At 37.7% G+C, this 17,801-nt stretch overlaps 1 protein-coding gene across 15 annotated transcripts in view; it reads right to left on the bottom strand.

Moving 5' to 3' along the window:
- SRRM1 (serine and arginine repetitive matrix 1) overlaps positions 1–17,801 on the bottom strand; it is a 30,840-nt gene that overhangs the window by 6,881 nt on the left and 6,158 nt on the right. For 2 of the 15 annotated variants that reach the window (XM_032361647.1, XM_032361661.1), the window contains 10 exons: positions 17,155–17,270; positions 15,656–15,859; positions 14,980–15,174; positions 14,578–14,697; positions 12,513–12,787; positions 7,207–7,287; positions 6,614–6,700; positions 4,528–4,672; positions 4,092–4,133; positions 353–463 (listed from right to left, as the gene is read on the bottom strand). In XM_032361647.1, coding sequence (XP_032217538.1) covers positions 353–463; positions 4,092–4,133; positions 4,528–4,672; positions 6,614–6,700; positions 7,207–7,287; positions 12,513–12,787; positions 14,578–14,697; positions 14,980–15,174; positions 15,656–15,859; positions 17,155–17,270 — 1,376 coding nt within the window. The remainder of the gene's footprint in view (positions 1–352; positions 464–4,091; positions 4,134–4,527; positions 4,673–6,613; positions 6,701–7,206; positions 7,288–12,512; positions 12,788–14,577; positions 14,698–14,979; positions 15,175–15,655; positions 15,860–17,154; positions 17,271–17,801) is intronic. The other 13 variants (XM_032361658.1, XM_032361657.1, XM_032361656.1 and 10 more) reach the window with 13 other exon arrangements.

Below are 17,801 nucleotides of genomic sequence, written 5' to 3' on the forward strand. Positions count from 1 at the left end.
GAATTCTCCACTGTAAAGTTAGTTATTTTTCCCTTTATGATCACTAAACAGAGTGACTTCCCCTTTTAATTTACATCCTTGCTGACGTGTGATTCACATACCATAAATTTTAAAAGGTACATTTCAATGGTTTTAGGTATATTCAGTCTGTAACCATTATAATACCCCCACTCCCAGACACCACAGATCTACTTTTATCTCTATAGATCTGGGTGTTTTAGACTTTTCATATTAACGGAATCACATAATATGTGATGTTCCGTAAATGGCTGAGCAATGCCGTGCTGGTAATATATTTTGATATAAAGAAAGTTGCTTCAATTAGCTCCAACTAACATATCTAATAAAATACCTTCGTCGTGGTGGCGGTGTGGGAGATCTGCGCCTACGAGGAGGAGGGGCAGGAGAAGGAGAACGTCGCCTTCTGGTGGGTGGTGGGGAGGGACTCCTCCTCCGTCTACCACTAAATCACCAAAAGGAAAAGGAAAAAAAAAAATCACAGGTGATCTGGAGTTCTCGTTAGCATGATGAAGTGATCCAGATGACACAGTTTCCACCTTCATTAACCCAAAGTGCAACCAACTACTCTACTTCTCAGTGCGATGTTTTTCAAAACACCTGGTCAAGACCATTAGTCAAGACTCTGGCTGAGAACCAACATTTTAGAGAATCTGAGCATTTTAACTTGTGGGAACGGTAAATTTTGTTTTCTAAAATGTTTGTTTCAGTATATAAATATGCAGAGTCTAGGTCATGATACAGAAATTCCCAACATGACACAGGGCAAAAAAAGTTTGAAAACACTGCCCTGTGACATTGTTTTTAATTGGAATGCACATCACAACTACCTAGGAAGCTTATGTGAGTTTGTCCACCAGGTCCAGATGATGATCTAGCTGATGTATGCTGAAAAGGCTCTCCAGGTGATTTTGATTCCTTATTAGGAACAACTGTTTTAAAACCCAGAAAAACTTCCATGTTCCAATTCAGAAATGTAAAATTTTAATAGTCACCAGTGGCTTAAGGCCCCAAATCTGGGTGTCACTCTTCCAAGTTCTCAATTCTTAAAAATGTATTTCCACTATTCAAAATTGCTTACTACTAACTACAACACTATCCCCAAAACAAAGGATTAGAACTTGAGCACTAAAGCTTTTACTGGGAACAATATGGTAGAAACACAGATAATTATATAAAACCCTAACTCTAAGCTTTGTTACACACTTAACCAACACAAATAAACACATGAAAAATCCAATTGTATCAACTGGATTAACTCACAGCAGTCTCCCAAGACATATATTAAAATATACACCCAGCCAGTCCGCCACATTTTGGTTAAATTCGCAAATACAAAATCATCACATACTATATAGTTTTTAATTTCTTGACCAGCTTGATTGAGGCTTCCTATGAACCTGGAAGTATTTTCTCAAGTTCACTAGTCTTGATTCCCTCTTGAAAACTAAGGAGAGCTCTGTTACTAACAGAACAAGTTCTGAAATTCATTATTAAATTTAATAATTACTTTATATTCATTACTTTTCAATTCCAATTTGCTCATGCCTTGTGAGGACTAAGACTTCACTTGGAACAGATTTAAAAATAAACTGTAAGAGGCAATCTATGAAGACAGATAAGCTTTGGACGAAGTGTAGACAGAATTACTAACTATAAGAAAATACAGTAAAGGAGAAGCCATTTTACTAGCAGGGTTAATCTGAGAATTACAGGACCCAGAAAGACCGGATAACCACAGTATTGATTCAAGATTTTAAATAGGAAAAGACATTTGCGTTCTGATTTAAGAAGAAAGTTTATAGGTGCAAACTAAGAAGATGAAGTGATACAATGCAGAACTCCCCATGTTATCAGTAAATACAATCATGTAAGAGGCTATTATTGTGGATTAGTGGCTTCTTTTTAAAAGCATTCTCCCAATTTCAGTTTATAAAATCTCATCAGAAATTCCCACTACAAAAACTGGACTCAGACTGGTACCTGTTATATGACAGACTAATAACCTGAGGTATTTATTTTGTGCCTCATCTTCATTAGTAACAAGGGAAGACTGAGAATAGCCAGAAGGTCCCTTCTAGTGATGACCTTCAATGTCCTGTTTCTGTGTGAGAAAATACCAAAAAGATTAAGCAACCCATAACCAGACTTGCAGTAACTTAAGGAACTGCTAGAAAAAATCTAATAATTACTTAAAATGGGAGTCTTGACACCACATGGCTCCATGATCTAAAAAGCTACAGAATTTCTACCTAAGCTGAGAAGGCACACATTTCAAGGGTTAAAAAACAACAACAACAACAACAAAAACCCAATTTCTTTCAGATCAATCTACTTCAATTTTTCCGTATGTGCTTAAAAAAAAAAAAAAAGTGACATAAAGCCCAGGTTCAACATATTTCTAAGTCTGTTCACTGTATTATTCAAAATGTTGAATGCTTAATGTTTTTCTTCTGCTTAATGTTTTTCATCTGCTTATCTGCTTCATCTGTTTCTATTACTCTGAAACATGCCAAGCCAAAGCTTTCAACTGTGTAGAAAGCATTCAGTAGTGAAGTTCCCTCTCAAATTCTTTGAGAGCCAGTTTCAGTACGCATCAGTATGTGACGCAACCCTCGAATATGGAGAAAAGCAAGTTCTATCAGAAGGAGCCAGCTTGCTGCAGCAACCTCTGAACCACCACTTCACTAGCCCTGCTGGGAATGAAGACAAGAAGCTGCAGGTGTGACAACTACCTTTTTAAGTTTTTTGAGACAACTTCTCTTTTTGATCAATATCCCTTTTATCCTTTAAGTTGAGAAGTGTTCGATACCCAAAGACAAATGTTTCAAAGTATGAAAAGTATCTTTGTTCAAAGTTTAAAGTTTATATGTGAAGTAATCCAAACCAGGCTGTTATGTCCCCATTTAAAAACATAATAAATACTGAAGCACAGTTCCAAATAATTCTTTCTCCATCAAATCCTAGACACCTGACAGCAATTTATAACATCAATAAAACTAGAAGCCTTTTTAAAGAATATGAACACCCTACAGCAGGGTAGTGAACATCAGTATTGATTTCAGTGTTCATAAATCACTTTCCAATGAAAAGGTAGTTTTATAAGGGGAGATTACGGGAGGGGGAAGGAATCTTACCACTAACCTGATTTTGTAAAACAACTTTTTAGCTGCTGTACCAGCAATTTTAAAGAAGTCAGGGATAATTATATTGCAAACAGAATCCCTTGGAATCTAAATTTATTTTTTAAAGGTTTTTATTTTTTATTGTCAAATACTCCACAAAACAAATACACAATTTTGCTCCATCACACTGATGACTAGTCCAAAGAATCTTTTCAAGAGAACTCTTATTAGTGAGACAACCAACACAGCTTCAAAAAGTGAGCTATAAAGAGGACAATGTGACAGTTTCAAGAAAGATACTCAGACAGTTAGCTGCAAAGACCCCCCAAAAGCAGAAGACTAATGAAGACAGTATAATGGCATAATGTCAACAACAGAGGTCTAAGATCAGACTTTGTTACTTTATACCCTAAGAAACTCATTTCACTACTTCTGAGCCTGTTTTCTCACTTATGAGATAGGCCTGAATTTGAGATTTCTACTTATGATTAAGCCCTCAAGTGTTAGAGTTTTACAATCAGACACCTTAATCAAAAGGTTCAATGAAGATATGCAACCCACCTTCCTACTGTAGAGAACAATGAACAGGGCCAGAGACTCATGTTCATCTTTAATCTTTTTAAAGTCTTTACCAAGTTTTTCTTGCTTTTCTGAACACCACCACAAAGGCCCTCCCCACTAAGTCTAAGGAGCTATTATGATCCTATCTCTTGGAAAATATCCAGGTACTATAACTACAAAAATCTAAGCTCAAATGGTACTGTAAAATGAACACCGTGTACAAGTGCTATCGTTAATCTGAAGTGCAAAGAAATAAAATCAATTAAAACAACTGGGGAACTTCTCCACAGCCATCCCCACTGTATACATAGGGATGTGAACAGGTTACCTAAATAGCAAATCATGTCACTAAACTTGGCCTCATGTACAAAGTAGTGGCTAACCAACCTTTTAGTCACTGGCGATTGCCATCGCTTTCCCATTTGCATCCTGAGAGCAGTGGAGAAAAACAAAGGTCAAGAAATTCCATTCACCAAATTATTTACTTCAATGGAGTTAAGTATCACTAATGGCGATGTATTTTTTTTTTAAAAATGTTCAAAGATGGTTCAGAAGTTACTGCTATGGTTTCACTTATCTAGTCATGCAGACACAGGACATGGTGGTACATAACTTACCAAGATCTCACTAATAGTGATAACCACCAAATAAAGCAAAGAAAATGTCCCCAAGCCCCCCAAATCTGGCCATCTCCTTCTATGAGACCTTGAAATGAAGGAATTAACAATTTTTTAAAATAAGCCTGTAGCCCATCCCTTAAGTTAGAGAAGTTTCATCACAACCACAGACCACCAGTGAAGACTACTGAAAGAAAAGACATTACCGAGGGGAAGTCTCCTTCTGGCGCTTTCGAGGTGATGGAGAGGCACTCCGGGAAGGGGAATGTCTCCGCCGCCTGCCTACCTCACCATTCTTCACATGGGACCTCTTGGGTCGCTCATCTTCTGAGGAAGAAGAGGAGCCAGAATCTATAATTATACAATAAACAAAAATTACATTACATCTGTGCTTTATATTTATAGCGTGTGCCCACATTTTCTGACTCTAAGCAGATGGGAGTGTCCAAATTACCAAGTAAAGCTCGCTTATGCAAGCAAGCATGTATACAAGCCATCAGTTCTGAAAAAAGTTATCATCGATGTACCGTCAATGACTTAAAAGCCAAACATAAATATAAATCATTATATAATTTAGTTATATAAATCATTCCCAAGGCACACTCCAATAAGATACAAGTGTCCCTTAAGACGCTAGTGATTTTCTGGGGTGCCTGGGTGGCTTAGTGGGTTAAGCCTCTGCTTTTGGCTCAGGTCATGATCCCAGGGTCCTGGGATTGAGCCCCACATTGGGCTCTCTGCTCACCAGGGAGCCTGCTTCCCCCTCTCCCTGCCTGCCTCTATGTCTATTTGTGATCTCTGTCAAATAAATAAATAAAATCTTAAAAAAAAAAAAAAATCTAGTGATTTTCCAAAAAACTAAGCTCAAAAAACACCTCAAGCAAGTACTTGATGCTTGTTACTCAAAGCACTTTCAAAACTACTGAAAGTTCCACTAGGATCTGAATACTTCTCACATCCTTAGCATTTACCACATACAAAAAAAAAAAAGTGACAAGCCTTTCCTACAGGCCTGGTAGGAAATGCAAAATGAAAAACTTCGACTGCTTGCACCTGGTCTCCTTCACTTAAAATAACTAATAACTGTTTCCAAATACCAAAACTTAAATTTAAAATGAAGTCCCAGGGCACCTGTGTGCCTTAGTTGGTTAAGCATCCAACTCCTGACTTCCTCTCAGGCCATTATCTCAGGGTCTTGAGATCCAGCCCTGTGTTGAGCTCTGCACTGGGACAAGATTCTCTCTCTCTATCCCCTCCCCCATGCTTTCTCTATCTCTCCACCTCTCTCTTAAAAAAAAAAAAAAAGAAGAAGAAGGAAATAAAGTCCCAAGTACCAAAACCACCCAAGACCTATATGCATTTTTAAACCCATGATTAACTTCATGTTTAAAGAGCTTTTAATGGACTTGATTTTGCTGTGGGGTGCTTTGGTCTCTATACTGCAAATGAAAAGCAAATGCAGCACACCTAGCCTTGGTCACAAATACCCAAAGCTAGTAATATTATTATTAACTAAAAAATAAATACTGTTTATTATTTTACAGATATAAAGTACAGGAAACCTAGAAACAACCTAATGTCCAAGTAGGTGACTGGCTCAATAAATTACAGTGTATTTATTATTACAGTAAAAAGTTTTAGCTATTAAAAAAAATTAGATGATCTGGGGCACCTGAGCGCTTCAGTGGGCTGAAGTCTCTGCCTTTGGCTAGGGTCATGATCCCAGGACCCTGGGATTGAGCCCTGCATCCAGCTCTCTGCTTGATGGGGAGCCTGCTCCATACCATACCCCCTCCCACCACCCCCCCACTTGTGATGTCTGTCAAATAAATAAATAAAATCTTAAAAAAAAACCAACAGATCTAAGAACAGGGTAAAATATCTAGATATAGTAAGTTAAAAAGGGAGGCAACAAAGTCTGAGCTTATACAGGTTTTTTGGGGTTTGTTTTTTCTTTCCCTTTTAAACCATAGATTATATACATGGCACAGAAAAATTCTGAAGAAAAGCTTTCAGGAGTAAGACTAGGGAATGGTAAAAGAATATACTTTTCCAAATTTCATACCCCTGTATATTTACTATTGTACTGTAAAGATCTACTGTTTACAACAATTTAAAAGAAAATTAAGTTTTAAGAAAGGACTTAAAACCAAAATACTTCCTCCCCTTGAACAGATTTCTATACAGACACCTATTTCTCATAAGTAGGCTCACTACAAGGATGGAGATTTGTATCTGGAGTATTTTTCATGAGGGTATACAGATAGAAAACAGTTGAATCCATATCCGTACCAGATGAAGACTGCTGGTTCTGTCGTCTGTACTGACGTCTCTGCTGCACAGAATCTGCCGCAGCCATTTTGCCACCTTTATCTTCTTCTGAAAGATGGATGCATTTAGAAAGTGTTTCTTTAGTTACGCATACAGAAAATGTAACGTACTTAAATTGGAAAATGGTCTCTTACACCTCTATCTCATTGGATCAAGCAATACAACTGTATAGATAATTTTTTTTTCTTACAAAAAAACTTCAGAATGCCAATTTAAACGCTGATTTTAGACTATGTTCACCAAATGTAATCAAAGTTTATTTACTATAGGTCAAGCTAAGCTCTATGAACTTTAACATATTTCAGATAATCATCATAAACCTAAAGGATGGTACTGTTACCTGCATTTCAGATGAAAGAAGTGAGGGTCAGATAAATTAAGTAACTAAACAAAAAGCAGTTAATCACTAAAGGTGGGTATTCAAACCAGGCTGGTCTCACTTTAAAGCCGTAGCTACTAACCACTAAGTCATATCCTTCTGACTTTCACCAGAGGGGATGATGCAATGTGCAAAAAATCTAATTATGTCAAAAAAAAAAAACACGAAAACTTACCCGATTCAGATAACTCTACTTTTCTAGGCTTAGGTGCTGGTGAAGGGGACTCTCTTTTCTCAGTACCTTTATGTTTTGTCACTAAAAATAAGAAAAAAAATTTTTTTTTCATACACAGGAAAGCAAAACAAAACAAAACAAAACCACACAAGACCATGTCTTAATGGTACAACAGGTGTGACTATGCATGTAAGTTAAATGTTTGGTGAAAGCCTTGAAAAGTCCTATAATGACTTTTTAGTCATACAGATAATTTCTCCCAAGAGAAACCAGTTAAGAGAAACTGGGAGTTGCTGTTTCATAGCAGCAGCTCTGTATAGAAGACATGTGTAACATTCGACTCAGTAAACCTCTAGGTGCTACCCGACAATGTAAAAGCCACTCAACTACGGAGGCCTCAACAGCACAAGAGCTTCCAAGCATGCAACCATACCTGGGTTCAGAAAAGTTGTAAAACTGATAAATGGTTAAGAAATAGATCTGATGAAATCTTCAGAAAAAGAGATTTGTTCTGGAGAAGAGGAATGAGTTAGCCACCAAGATACTAAAGAATCTTTCTGTACCAATACAACCTTCATCATAACATGAGAGATTTAAACTACCCAAAAAAAAAGTAATCCCTCACAGCAGGAAAAATAATTAAACACTAAGGCTGGATTTTTTCAAGGCTTAAAAAAGCAGGGGAAGGCAGGGGTAGCAGCTCAGAAATACACCGAAGGTAGTAGCAGAGCTGTGAGCACCTTATGAATTACCCAGCTTCTCTTTTCCAAATTACATGGAAAAATTAAGACAACTGTCTTTTGTATGCTTGCTGTATTAGCAAGCAGCACTAAGCACTGTTGATAGTATTACCCCCCATTTTAAAGGAGGAGAAATCTGAGGCTTAAAAAGTTAACTTCAGGGCTCAGTGGGTTAAAGCCTCTGCCTTCGGCTCAGGTCATGATCCCGGGGTCCTCGGATTGAGCCCCACTTTCCCTGTATCCTTGGTCTTTCTGCTCAGTGGGAGCCTGCTCCCCCACCCCCCGCAACTGCCTCTCTGCCTACTTGTGATCTCTGTCAAATAAATAAATAAAATCTTAAAAAAAAAAAGGTAACTTCAACTAAAATCACATAGATAATTAAAGTGAACTAGGATCTGAACCCAAGACTATTTCTAGAGCACAGGCTTTAATTTCCATCAATTAACCAGCTCTATTTATAATATCCATCTACTGCTTCAACTAAAATCAAAGTATATACAGATACAACCATTGATCTTACCATACAATTAACCTGAAACATCATCTAAGACCATGCTGTTAAGAACTAAATTTGAAGCCAATATGATCCCAAGGATCCTTATTTATCTGCTTTGTCTGATTAAAGCAAATACCACGGAATGTTGACCCAGAGTATAGACACATTTCTTTTAACACACTCTTGTACTCAGAATTCTGTAAAGGCTTATTCTAAGGGGCAGTAACTTTAGAGAGCTAGTGATCTAAAACAGAAATCTCATCTTTGCTAAAGTAGTCAAAATGAATTTACAATACTTTTCTTTTCTTTTTTTGGAGATGTGAGAGAGTGCATGAGAACAAGCAAGGTCAGGTGGGGCAGAAGGAGAGAATCACAAGCAGACTCCCTGCTGAGCATAGAGACCAAGGAACAGCTTGATCTCACAACCCCGAGGATCAGGATCTGAGCCCAAATCAAGAGTATGATGCTTAACTAAGCCACCCAGGCACCTTTTTTAAAAAATGCTATTTTTAAAATGAACTGCATTTTATTAATGTTTCTACCCAATAACCGTTTTTTGTTTTTTGTTTTTTTTTTTTAAAGATTTTATTTATTTATTTGAGAGAGAGACAGTGAGAGAGAGCATGAGCGAGGAGAAGGTCAGAGAGCGAAGCAGAATCCCCATGGAGCTGGGAGCCTGATGCGGGACTCGATCCCGGGACTCCGGGATCATGACCTGAGCCGAAGGCAGTCGTCCAACCAACTGAGCCACCCAGGCGTCCCCCAATAACCGTTTTTGACTTAGCACTGGATTTGGTAAAAAACGGTTAAATCCTAATGAGTTACCATGAAATATGGCAGCAAACCTGCATTTAAAACTTGTATTTTAGGGGCGCCTGGGTGGCAGTGGGTTAAAGCCTCTGCCTTCAGCTCAGGTCCTGATCTCAGGGTCCTGGGATCGAGCCCCGCATCGGGCTCTCTGCTTGGTGGGGAGCCTGCTTCCTCCTCTCTCTCTGCCTACCTGTGATCTGTCAAATAAATAAATAAAATCTTTAAAAAAAACCCAACCCTTGTATTTTAACAAATTCAAAAGAAATAAAATACAAATGCTTTTAAACTATAAAGGAGTTGAGGCTATTTTTCTGGTCAGTACGCTGCACTTTAAAGTGATAGTTAAACTTCAATTCTTGAAAAGTTATCAGAGGCATCCAGTTTTATCTATACACCCCACATGGTCCAAGTTACCACATAAGAGAACTGGGTTCCAAAATGTGTTTGGAAGCCGCCTCAATGTCAGAATGCATTTACCTCTAAGAGACATTAAAAATGCGGCTATGTTTGCAAGAGAGTTGACAAATGCCAACTGAATAAACACGACTGAACTAGAACAAACATATTTTTCCTTACAGAAATATCCATTTGCGACTTTATCTTGATCCAATCTCTCATGAATGGTTTAGCTATAGTCTACTGTCAGAACATTCATACTCTTAGAACAAGTACATAATATATACCCCTACGCTGGTTTAATATGATTGAATTGTAATATTAACAGAGTTAATATTTCATCCGAATGTGTTTATCTAGATGAGAGTTTAGTTTATTATGTTAATGTTTTATTTTTAGCATTCAAAGGGCAAAATCATTCTAGCATAAAGTCAGAATCTTCTAAATAAAAAAACAGAATTTTAAATTTACTTCAGTATTCCTATTAATTATTAATCTCCCAGACTTGTCAAAATGATCACTTATAAAGATAAATCACTGTTACCAAAATTGGTGAAATTATCATCTACAGAACGCAATTTATAGGATTAAACTGATCTATCCTAAAACTTTAATAGGCATAGATCCTCTGTAAACATACTTCATTAAATATCCTACTGATTTCAAAGCACTACTTTGTGTACTAAGATAAGGCCAATTTAACTAACATGCCACTGACTGTAAGATGCTTCCTGAAGATCCTTTCAGATGAGAATGTACAGTATACTCCAAATCATTTACCTCTAAATTCCCCCAAATACTTTCCCTGTATCCTTCCTACTCCATTTGCTCAATATTAAAAGTCCTGACTGATAACTACTACATGAAATATACAAGTAAAACCTATTATACTTCAATGGCGTCACTGATCTTACTAGTCATGGAGTATCCTAAAAAGGAATTTCTGAAATCACATCACCAGGTACAGAAACTAAAGAACTTCACCCTGCCCTCCATCTCCCACCTCTAGCCATCACAACAACATTCTGGGGTAGGAAAGTTGGGCAAGGTCTGCATATACTTTTCTACTGGAAAATGAGAACCCAAATTTTAGTCTTGGCTGGTTGACCTTGACCAAATCACTTAACCTGAGAACCGGTTTCTTGATGACAGTCTCTAAAGTCTGTTCTACTTCTGAAATTTCATCACACAGGACTGGGATCATTTTACTATAAAATGTTATTTCCAAGTAGGTAAAGCCAAATTCAGCTTCAGCAGACACAAGGCAGTCTCTGTATATTGCCCACAGTGCACCTCTTTGGCTGTGTTTTGTTTGGACATGGAAGACCTATCCCAGAATCCATAGGTATATAACTAGGTCTTTGTCTTCTACCATGACTTATTTCTCTCCTAAGCGCATATCCACTGTGACTTTTTTTTTTTTGAAAGCAGTGGCCCACTCCCCTTGACAATATATCAGAACCCAAGAGGTTGGTGCCTGGGTATACTCAGAAAAAACTTAATTCTTAGCAATCTATTTTAACAAAGATTCAGTCCTCCTGTTCAGATAATTTTATTACTCTTTGGCTATAATGCAAATAGAAAAATCCTAACGATGTGTTTTTGTAAAATAAAAGGTGGAAACTTTTATAATATTTTTTCACTAGAGAGCTTTCTGGCTCCAGATAAAGGGGGAAAAAAATCAGAAATGCAAACTACCTCATAGAAATAGAAAACATTGGTTAGGAAGTGGGCATCAGATTTGGACATGGTGGCTGGAAACTACTGAAGCTGTCCTAATTTTGAACAAAAGGACAGGAGGTTATGAAAGTAAGTGACCGTAAGGCCCCCTCCCATACTTAAAGTAAGTCTGAACCTGGAAGACCCAAACGTCATCCAGCTATATTTAATGATACGGTCACTACATTAAACTGTTAAAATTCAGAAAATAATCTACATATTACTCTTTACAGATTAGCCTTATCTGCCAGTACCCCAACACTCTGATGGCTTCTCTATATCTCAATAAACAGTCAGAACTGTGCCCATCCCCGTTTTCTTTTTCTAACCTGAAAATTTAGATGTGATCAGAACAAGCCTGGTACAGCTCAACCTACAGACTGCTTCTCAAAAACCAATTTCTACAGCAGCTTTCAGGATTTCCCCTCCCCCACTACTCACCCTTTAGGCTATCATCTCAGCCCTAAACACCAGAGGCCCAATGCAAACAGATCCTACTGCTTTTCTCCTTGTGTATTTATGCTAAAAGAATAGCTCCCAATATGCCACAACCCTCACTCAGACCAGTACACATTCTACTTGCCTGGCAGGATCACAGATCATAAATTCCTCAGAAATCCATCTGCAGAATAAACCAAGGACAACACTCAGAAGAACCCTGCCTAGAGCCTAAACTAAAAAACAAATCAGCTTTTAAGAGGACACCTTGTTCTTCCCTATGTGGCCAAGAAAGAATTAAAACAGAATATGAAGTTCTCAAGTAAGATATCAAACAAAAAAATCTCCAGGGGAAAAAAAGCTAACTAGTCTCAGAGTAATAAAATGATCCCTTAACATGACAACACAAACTTTGATAAGTCACCCCAACTCAGCCCACGGCCAGGTCATGTATTTCTCCACCTACTTGCTGCCAGAGGGCAACTGCTAAAAACAAAACACATTTACACGTAAGCTATTTCAACAAACCCCAAGAACTTAAAGCAGGAAAGAAAAGGTGATAAGCAAGTTTACAGAGTATCACATACACAAATACTACCCAGCTACTTCACACTCTGAAGGGAGAAGGGGCAGCAACAACTGACTGGGCACTTTGTAGCCAAACGAAGAACAAATGAACATACTGTTTTTATGCTTCTGATTTTTACCTTTACCTGAAGTTCTCCCTGGAGAGACAGAAACACGACTTTTTCTTGTACGGTTTGACTGCTGGGGTGTTGGGGAATGACGAGTTTTTGGTGGTGGAGTTGCTGGAGGTGACGGCCTATGCCTTCGCCTGGGAGGACTCGCTGAAGGAGATAACCTACGAGTTTTTCGAGGGGGGCTGGATGTCCTCTTAGGAGGCTTCTTTGGCGGTGATCGGGAACGAGACGAAGAGGATGATGAGCTACTTCCAGACAAGGATGCTGATGAACGCCTTCTTCTGTGGAATAAAGTATTCACATTCATTAACTGCATATTTGTCAAAAATGACCTTATAGGTTATGTACAGTTTACACAAAAATACAGCTATTTTTATCCAACTTTTGAGTTTATGTAGCTAAGCATATAAGTAAGTTTAAAAAAAAAAAAATGGGAAACAAAACCACAACCTAGGACAGGAAACAGCTAGTTCTGAGACTAAATGCGGGTAACTTATTCTGGTAAGCGCTTCCATCTGAGTTGTCTTTCCAGTTATAAAATGTCACATTGAGTGCTAGTCTCTTCCTTCCTTAGGAAAATCACCACTGTTTGGAGTTTGCATTCAAAATTTGGGTGGCAAAGTATTTTCCATTTAATAGCACAATGTCAAACAACCCTTAGGTTGCATTTTTTTAAAAAAACATGTGCAGCAGGGTTAGGAATTCATTTAGCTACATAAACTTAGAAGCAGGGGCCTCTCGAATTCTGCGGCAAATTTGTGGTAAGTTCTGTTGCAATTATGTGTACCTGCAGAATTCACCTTTGGCGGAAGAATTCCTGAGAACCTGAAAAAAAGGAAACCCTACCTTAAGTGTGAGATAAAAACTGGCTGAAAGGGAATCTTACACAATCTGCAAAATATTTTGACTGCTAAATGGCTCAGTAAGCACAATTAAAACACGCTGTTTGCAAAACTCCAATATAAGAAATAGCTGTTTCCACTAATCTTGTATTAGAAAGCACCAGCATTACTTTTCTCCTAAAAAATAACCAATTTTAGAAAAGCATGATGCCTAAATCAACTGACCATTTACGCCGTTAGTCTGTCAATAGTTAAAAACCAAGTATATCATTTTTAGCAGTAGTCATAAAAATGTTTCACTGTATCACAACAACGCCCTCCCCAAATGTTATCTTTTGAAAAAATACGGGACTCTGAAAAACCTGACTGCAGAAACAAAAAATCATGGAGCTCATTATTTCCCCTCTGTATTTCCAAGAGATTCATACCCCTGTAAAAATCTCAAAGACCCAAATACAAAAACTTCCATGCTAAGTATAATCTGAAGCACAATCATCACAGCTCCTTCCAAGGAGGTAAAGAAGGCTCAAAACTCTGCTACCAGTGCACCAGGCCTCCACTTTAGGCAGATTTGCTAAAAGGGACAGATACAAACATTTTTCCTCATGCCAATTTTAAAATGATCTTTAAACACAGAACATTCGTACTGACAGGGTTACTTCTATGTCTAATCTCTTCAATAATACCTAGACCTCAAACTGCTAAAAATTGGCTATATCCACGAGATGGGATTATGGGTAACGTTCCCGTTGTTATTTGTTTGAAATTTTGTAAACACTCGTTTTTATGAGAAAGAAAACATTTAAAGCAAAAACGTAATTGCAAAAAGGTTATTTTAATATTGGCTAAAAGTAGCTTAATGGCTCTGTGGTCATCTGCTTTTTAAAAGCCAGTGATAACGAAAAACCAAAGGAAGAGTGAGGGTGGCAAATTCCCTCATCCCTAGGAGATCTTGGAGTCTAAAAGGTAAGTTAACACAAAGTATCAGTAAAATGGTCATTTGTTTTCCCCCAACACTGCATTATGTTTTTGTGGCAATTAAACCTCAAATGAGAGGCTCTTTCGAAGGCATCACCTAGTATCACTCACGAGCTTTTTATTCCATGGGGACATTAATTCAAACACTACTAGGCTAAAGCAAATGCGGTGCACTTTCATTTACTGACACTTCCAAATTTAAAAAGAAAAGGAAAGAAAGGAAAAAGAACAAGAAAAAAGAAAGCCCTCACCGTCTCACTGGAGATCTACTCCTTCTATGCCTGGGTGGAGGTGGCATTCGTCTTGGTGGGCTTCTTCTTCGAGGAGATGGCCGCCTTCTCGGACTTGGCCTCCTTCTAGGTGAGTATGATCTGCCATAACAAACAGAATTAGAGCCTGAATAAACGAGAACAAGGGAAGAATTCCTTGACCGCTTTCTCAACAGCTGTATTTTTAAAATGGACTTCAGGGCATACAGTTTTCCATTTATGTAGAGATTTTTATGGTGCACAGAAAATGTCCTCAAATTCTCTCTGTAGGTCCAAAGAATAACATTTGTACTAAATGCTCTCTCTTGCTCTGAAATTACTTATCTAATTCTACCCAGAAAGTAGCATGTAAAACCCAAGATCTGTATCAATCCAGAAGCTCACCTTGATCGGGATCTATGACGTCGCCTAGGTCGAGTATGAGAAGGAGAGCGAGACCGTGTCCGGGATCTTGATTTGGAACGTGACCGAGATCTTGGTCGGGTCTTCTCCTTCTCCTTTTCTTTTTTGGAATTTTTCTCTGGAGAAGGTTCTTTAGGCTCTGGTACAGGTTCAGGTTTGGGAACTTTCAGGATGTCACTGTAGAAAAAAAAAGCTGATTTTTTTCCCTTCTGCAGTTCAGACTCCCAAGTCATAATACAATGATGTAATAAGGTTATTTTTCTCTTTAAAATGTTTTCAAAATCCATGAAGACTTCTCCTTAGCTCCAAAAAGATATATACACATCAGTGAAAGTTAAAGAGCAACCAACAATTCTAACCACATACATTTTTAAGAGTATACAGTTGTCCACAGTATTGGGGAAAAAAAGCAACTCACAATACATAAAATCTCAAGAAACAATACAACCAGCCAATAGCACTGGTCATCTTTAGGGTCCTTTACTAAAACTTTCCTGTAGAGCTAGAATCTTTTCAAAAAGCTGATTTTATGATTTAAAAAATATAAAAGGGAAATAATCAAGTGATTCTGTATTTGTAACTCAGAGCTATTCTATTGGCAGTCAGTGAGCAATAGCCTAAAACTGTGATACTTATAAATGAATTTTCATGTACTTGCCTAGTAGAAGTGGCCTCTTGTACTGAAGGTTCTTTTACTTTCACTGATGGTTCTGGGAGCTCTGGAGTTTTTTCCTTCTTTTCTGGAGCAGGGGAAGGACTCCGGCTCTTGGTTCTGTGACGGGGAGATCGAGAATGACTGCGCTTTCTCTCTCTCCTGACAGGGGAAGATCGTCTTCTAGGGGAAGGAGATCTGGATTTGCGTCTAGGATGAAAGTAATGTTTTTAAGGTTTTGTATCATGTGGATTGGGAGAGGGTCAAAGGGGAAAGTGAGAATTAATCTTTTTAAATACAACACTGCTCTTTACACCTGAGAAATTCTTTATAAAAATAAGGTATCCTGTCATCTTTATTTAACAGGGGAAGGGCCAAAAGAAAACCAGGAAGGCAAACAAAGGGTAACAACATTTTCTGGTATTCCAGTTGTAAGAGGAAAAGCATTGACCTAGGACTCTAGATTTAGATTCTTAATCATTCCCAGAGATGAGGAGACCAAAGACCTACTTTTCAGAGGAAGAGGATGCTTGAAAGTAAAGAGATATTCCATGATAACAACTCAAACCCAAACAGCTTAGAGGCAGACAGCTCCCACCACAGAGTCTGTCAGGTAGTCTAGGAATTCCAGAAAAATGAATAGTACCATTAAAGTAATGGGCTCTTTGGAAGAGAAGAGAAATACGTCAAACCTATGGAGCCTTTTTGAAAAAGGAGAAGTCCCCTTTCCTTTACAATGGCTTCCCTAACTTGATATCAAACAGCAAAAATCTGGTTCATCAATAGCCAAGTAGTTATCAGAGTGATGTGCTTAACTCTAGAAACAGTACTTCTTCCCTGAAAAGGAGGTTTTAATATCAAATACACAAATTAAAATGAACAAAGAAATTTCCTCCTCCCTTTACTAATTCAAAAGATTTATGCAAAAAAATTATCAGAACTCTAACAATGAAAAGCCTAGTAGAATTCTCACCTTTCACCACAAATACAGTAGAAGCTGAGTCGTGGGTTTAAAAATGGAAACCTAACCATAGCCTCATTGGAAGAAGAAGAAAACAAATAAATGATCTGTTTTGGGTTCAATACAACCATCTAAGAAAAGCAGAACAGGGAATTAGGCAAGTATAATATGAATAGCTAATGGGCACAGATTTCTAATAAAAAGGAAAGAAAAGAAGTAGAATAGATTAAAACAATTAAATGCTGTATTTAAACAAATCCAATATGGAAGGCAAGTCTAGACTATGATTTAAGAATTAAGACTTGTATAATTCACCAGGACTTTAGAGATAATTATCGTCAAAGGATCAAACTCAAACAAAACAAGTATTTTAGCCCACAAACAAGCCTTAGTCCACCGTGAAAATTGCAGAAAATGGAAGAAATTCTCTGAATAGTGCTATTAGCTTCCTTTTTAACTATGGAACTTTCTAGACACAGAATACTAACTTTACTAACATACCTAATGTTTGCATAACATTAGGTATATGTGTGTTGTAACATACCTTCTTGGGCTTCGAGACCTCTCCCTTTTTTCTCTGCTGCTTTCTTTTTCTTCCTTATCCCTCTTATCCTTGTCTTCATCTTGCTTTTTCATAGAAGCCAACTTTTCTTGTTCAATCTGCAATGATCAAGTTTTCAAAGTAAACATAGCTGAACATTTGAGATCAACAAACAAACTAAAGACTTTACACCCCTGATAAATACCAATGCTATAAATCACTTAATTGGCCTCTGCTTTTCAACAAGACTATTCTTAAGTTTACTTTAAAAAAAAAAAAAATCATTTTCGGTGCACCTGGGTGGCTCAGTTGGTTAAGCCACTGCCTTCGGCTCAGGCCGTGATCCTGGGGTCCCGGAATCAAGTCCCACATCAGGTTCTCAGCTCCACAGGGAGTCTGTTTTCTCCCTCTGACCTTCTTCCCTCTCATGCTCTCTCTCTCTCACTCTTAAACAAATGAAATCTTTAAAAAATATTTTTTTTCACTTTCATCTTACTCTTTGGTGATTTAATATACACTGCTCATGTGAAGAACCTGTGCTTACCTTTTACATTGTTATTAAAGTTCAAATTTTCTTCTGAGCTAGAAGTATGCACATATTAAGAAAAAATTTATCAGGCGCCTATGTGGCTCAGTCAGTTAAGCGTCCA

This window comes from Mustela erminea, chromosome 10 (assembly GCF_009829155.1).
Source record: "Mustela erminea isolate mMusErm1 chromosome 10, mMusErm1.Pri, whole genome shotgun sequence".
NCBI classification, from domain to species: domain Eukaryota; kingdom Metazoa; phylum Chordata; class Mammalia; order Carnivora; family Mustelidae; genus Mustela; species Mustela erminea.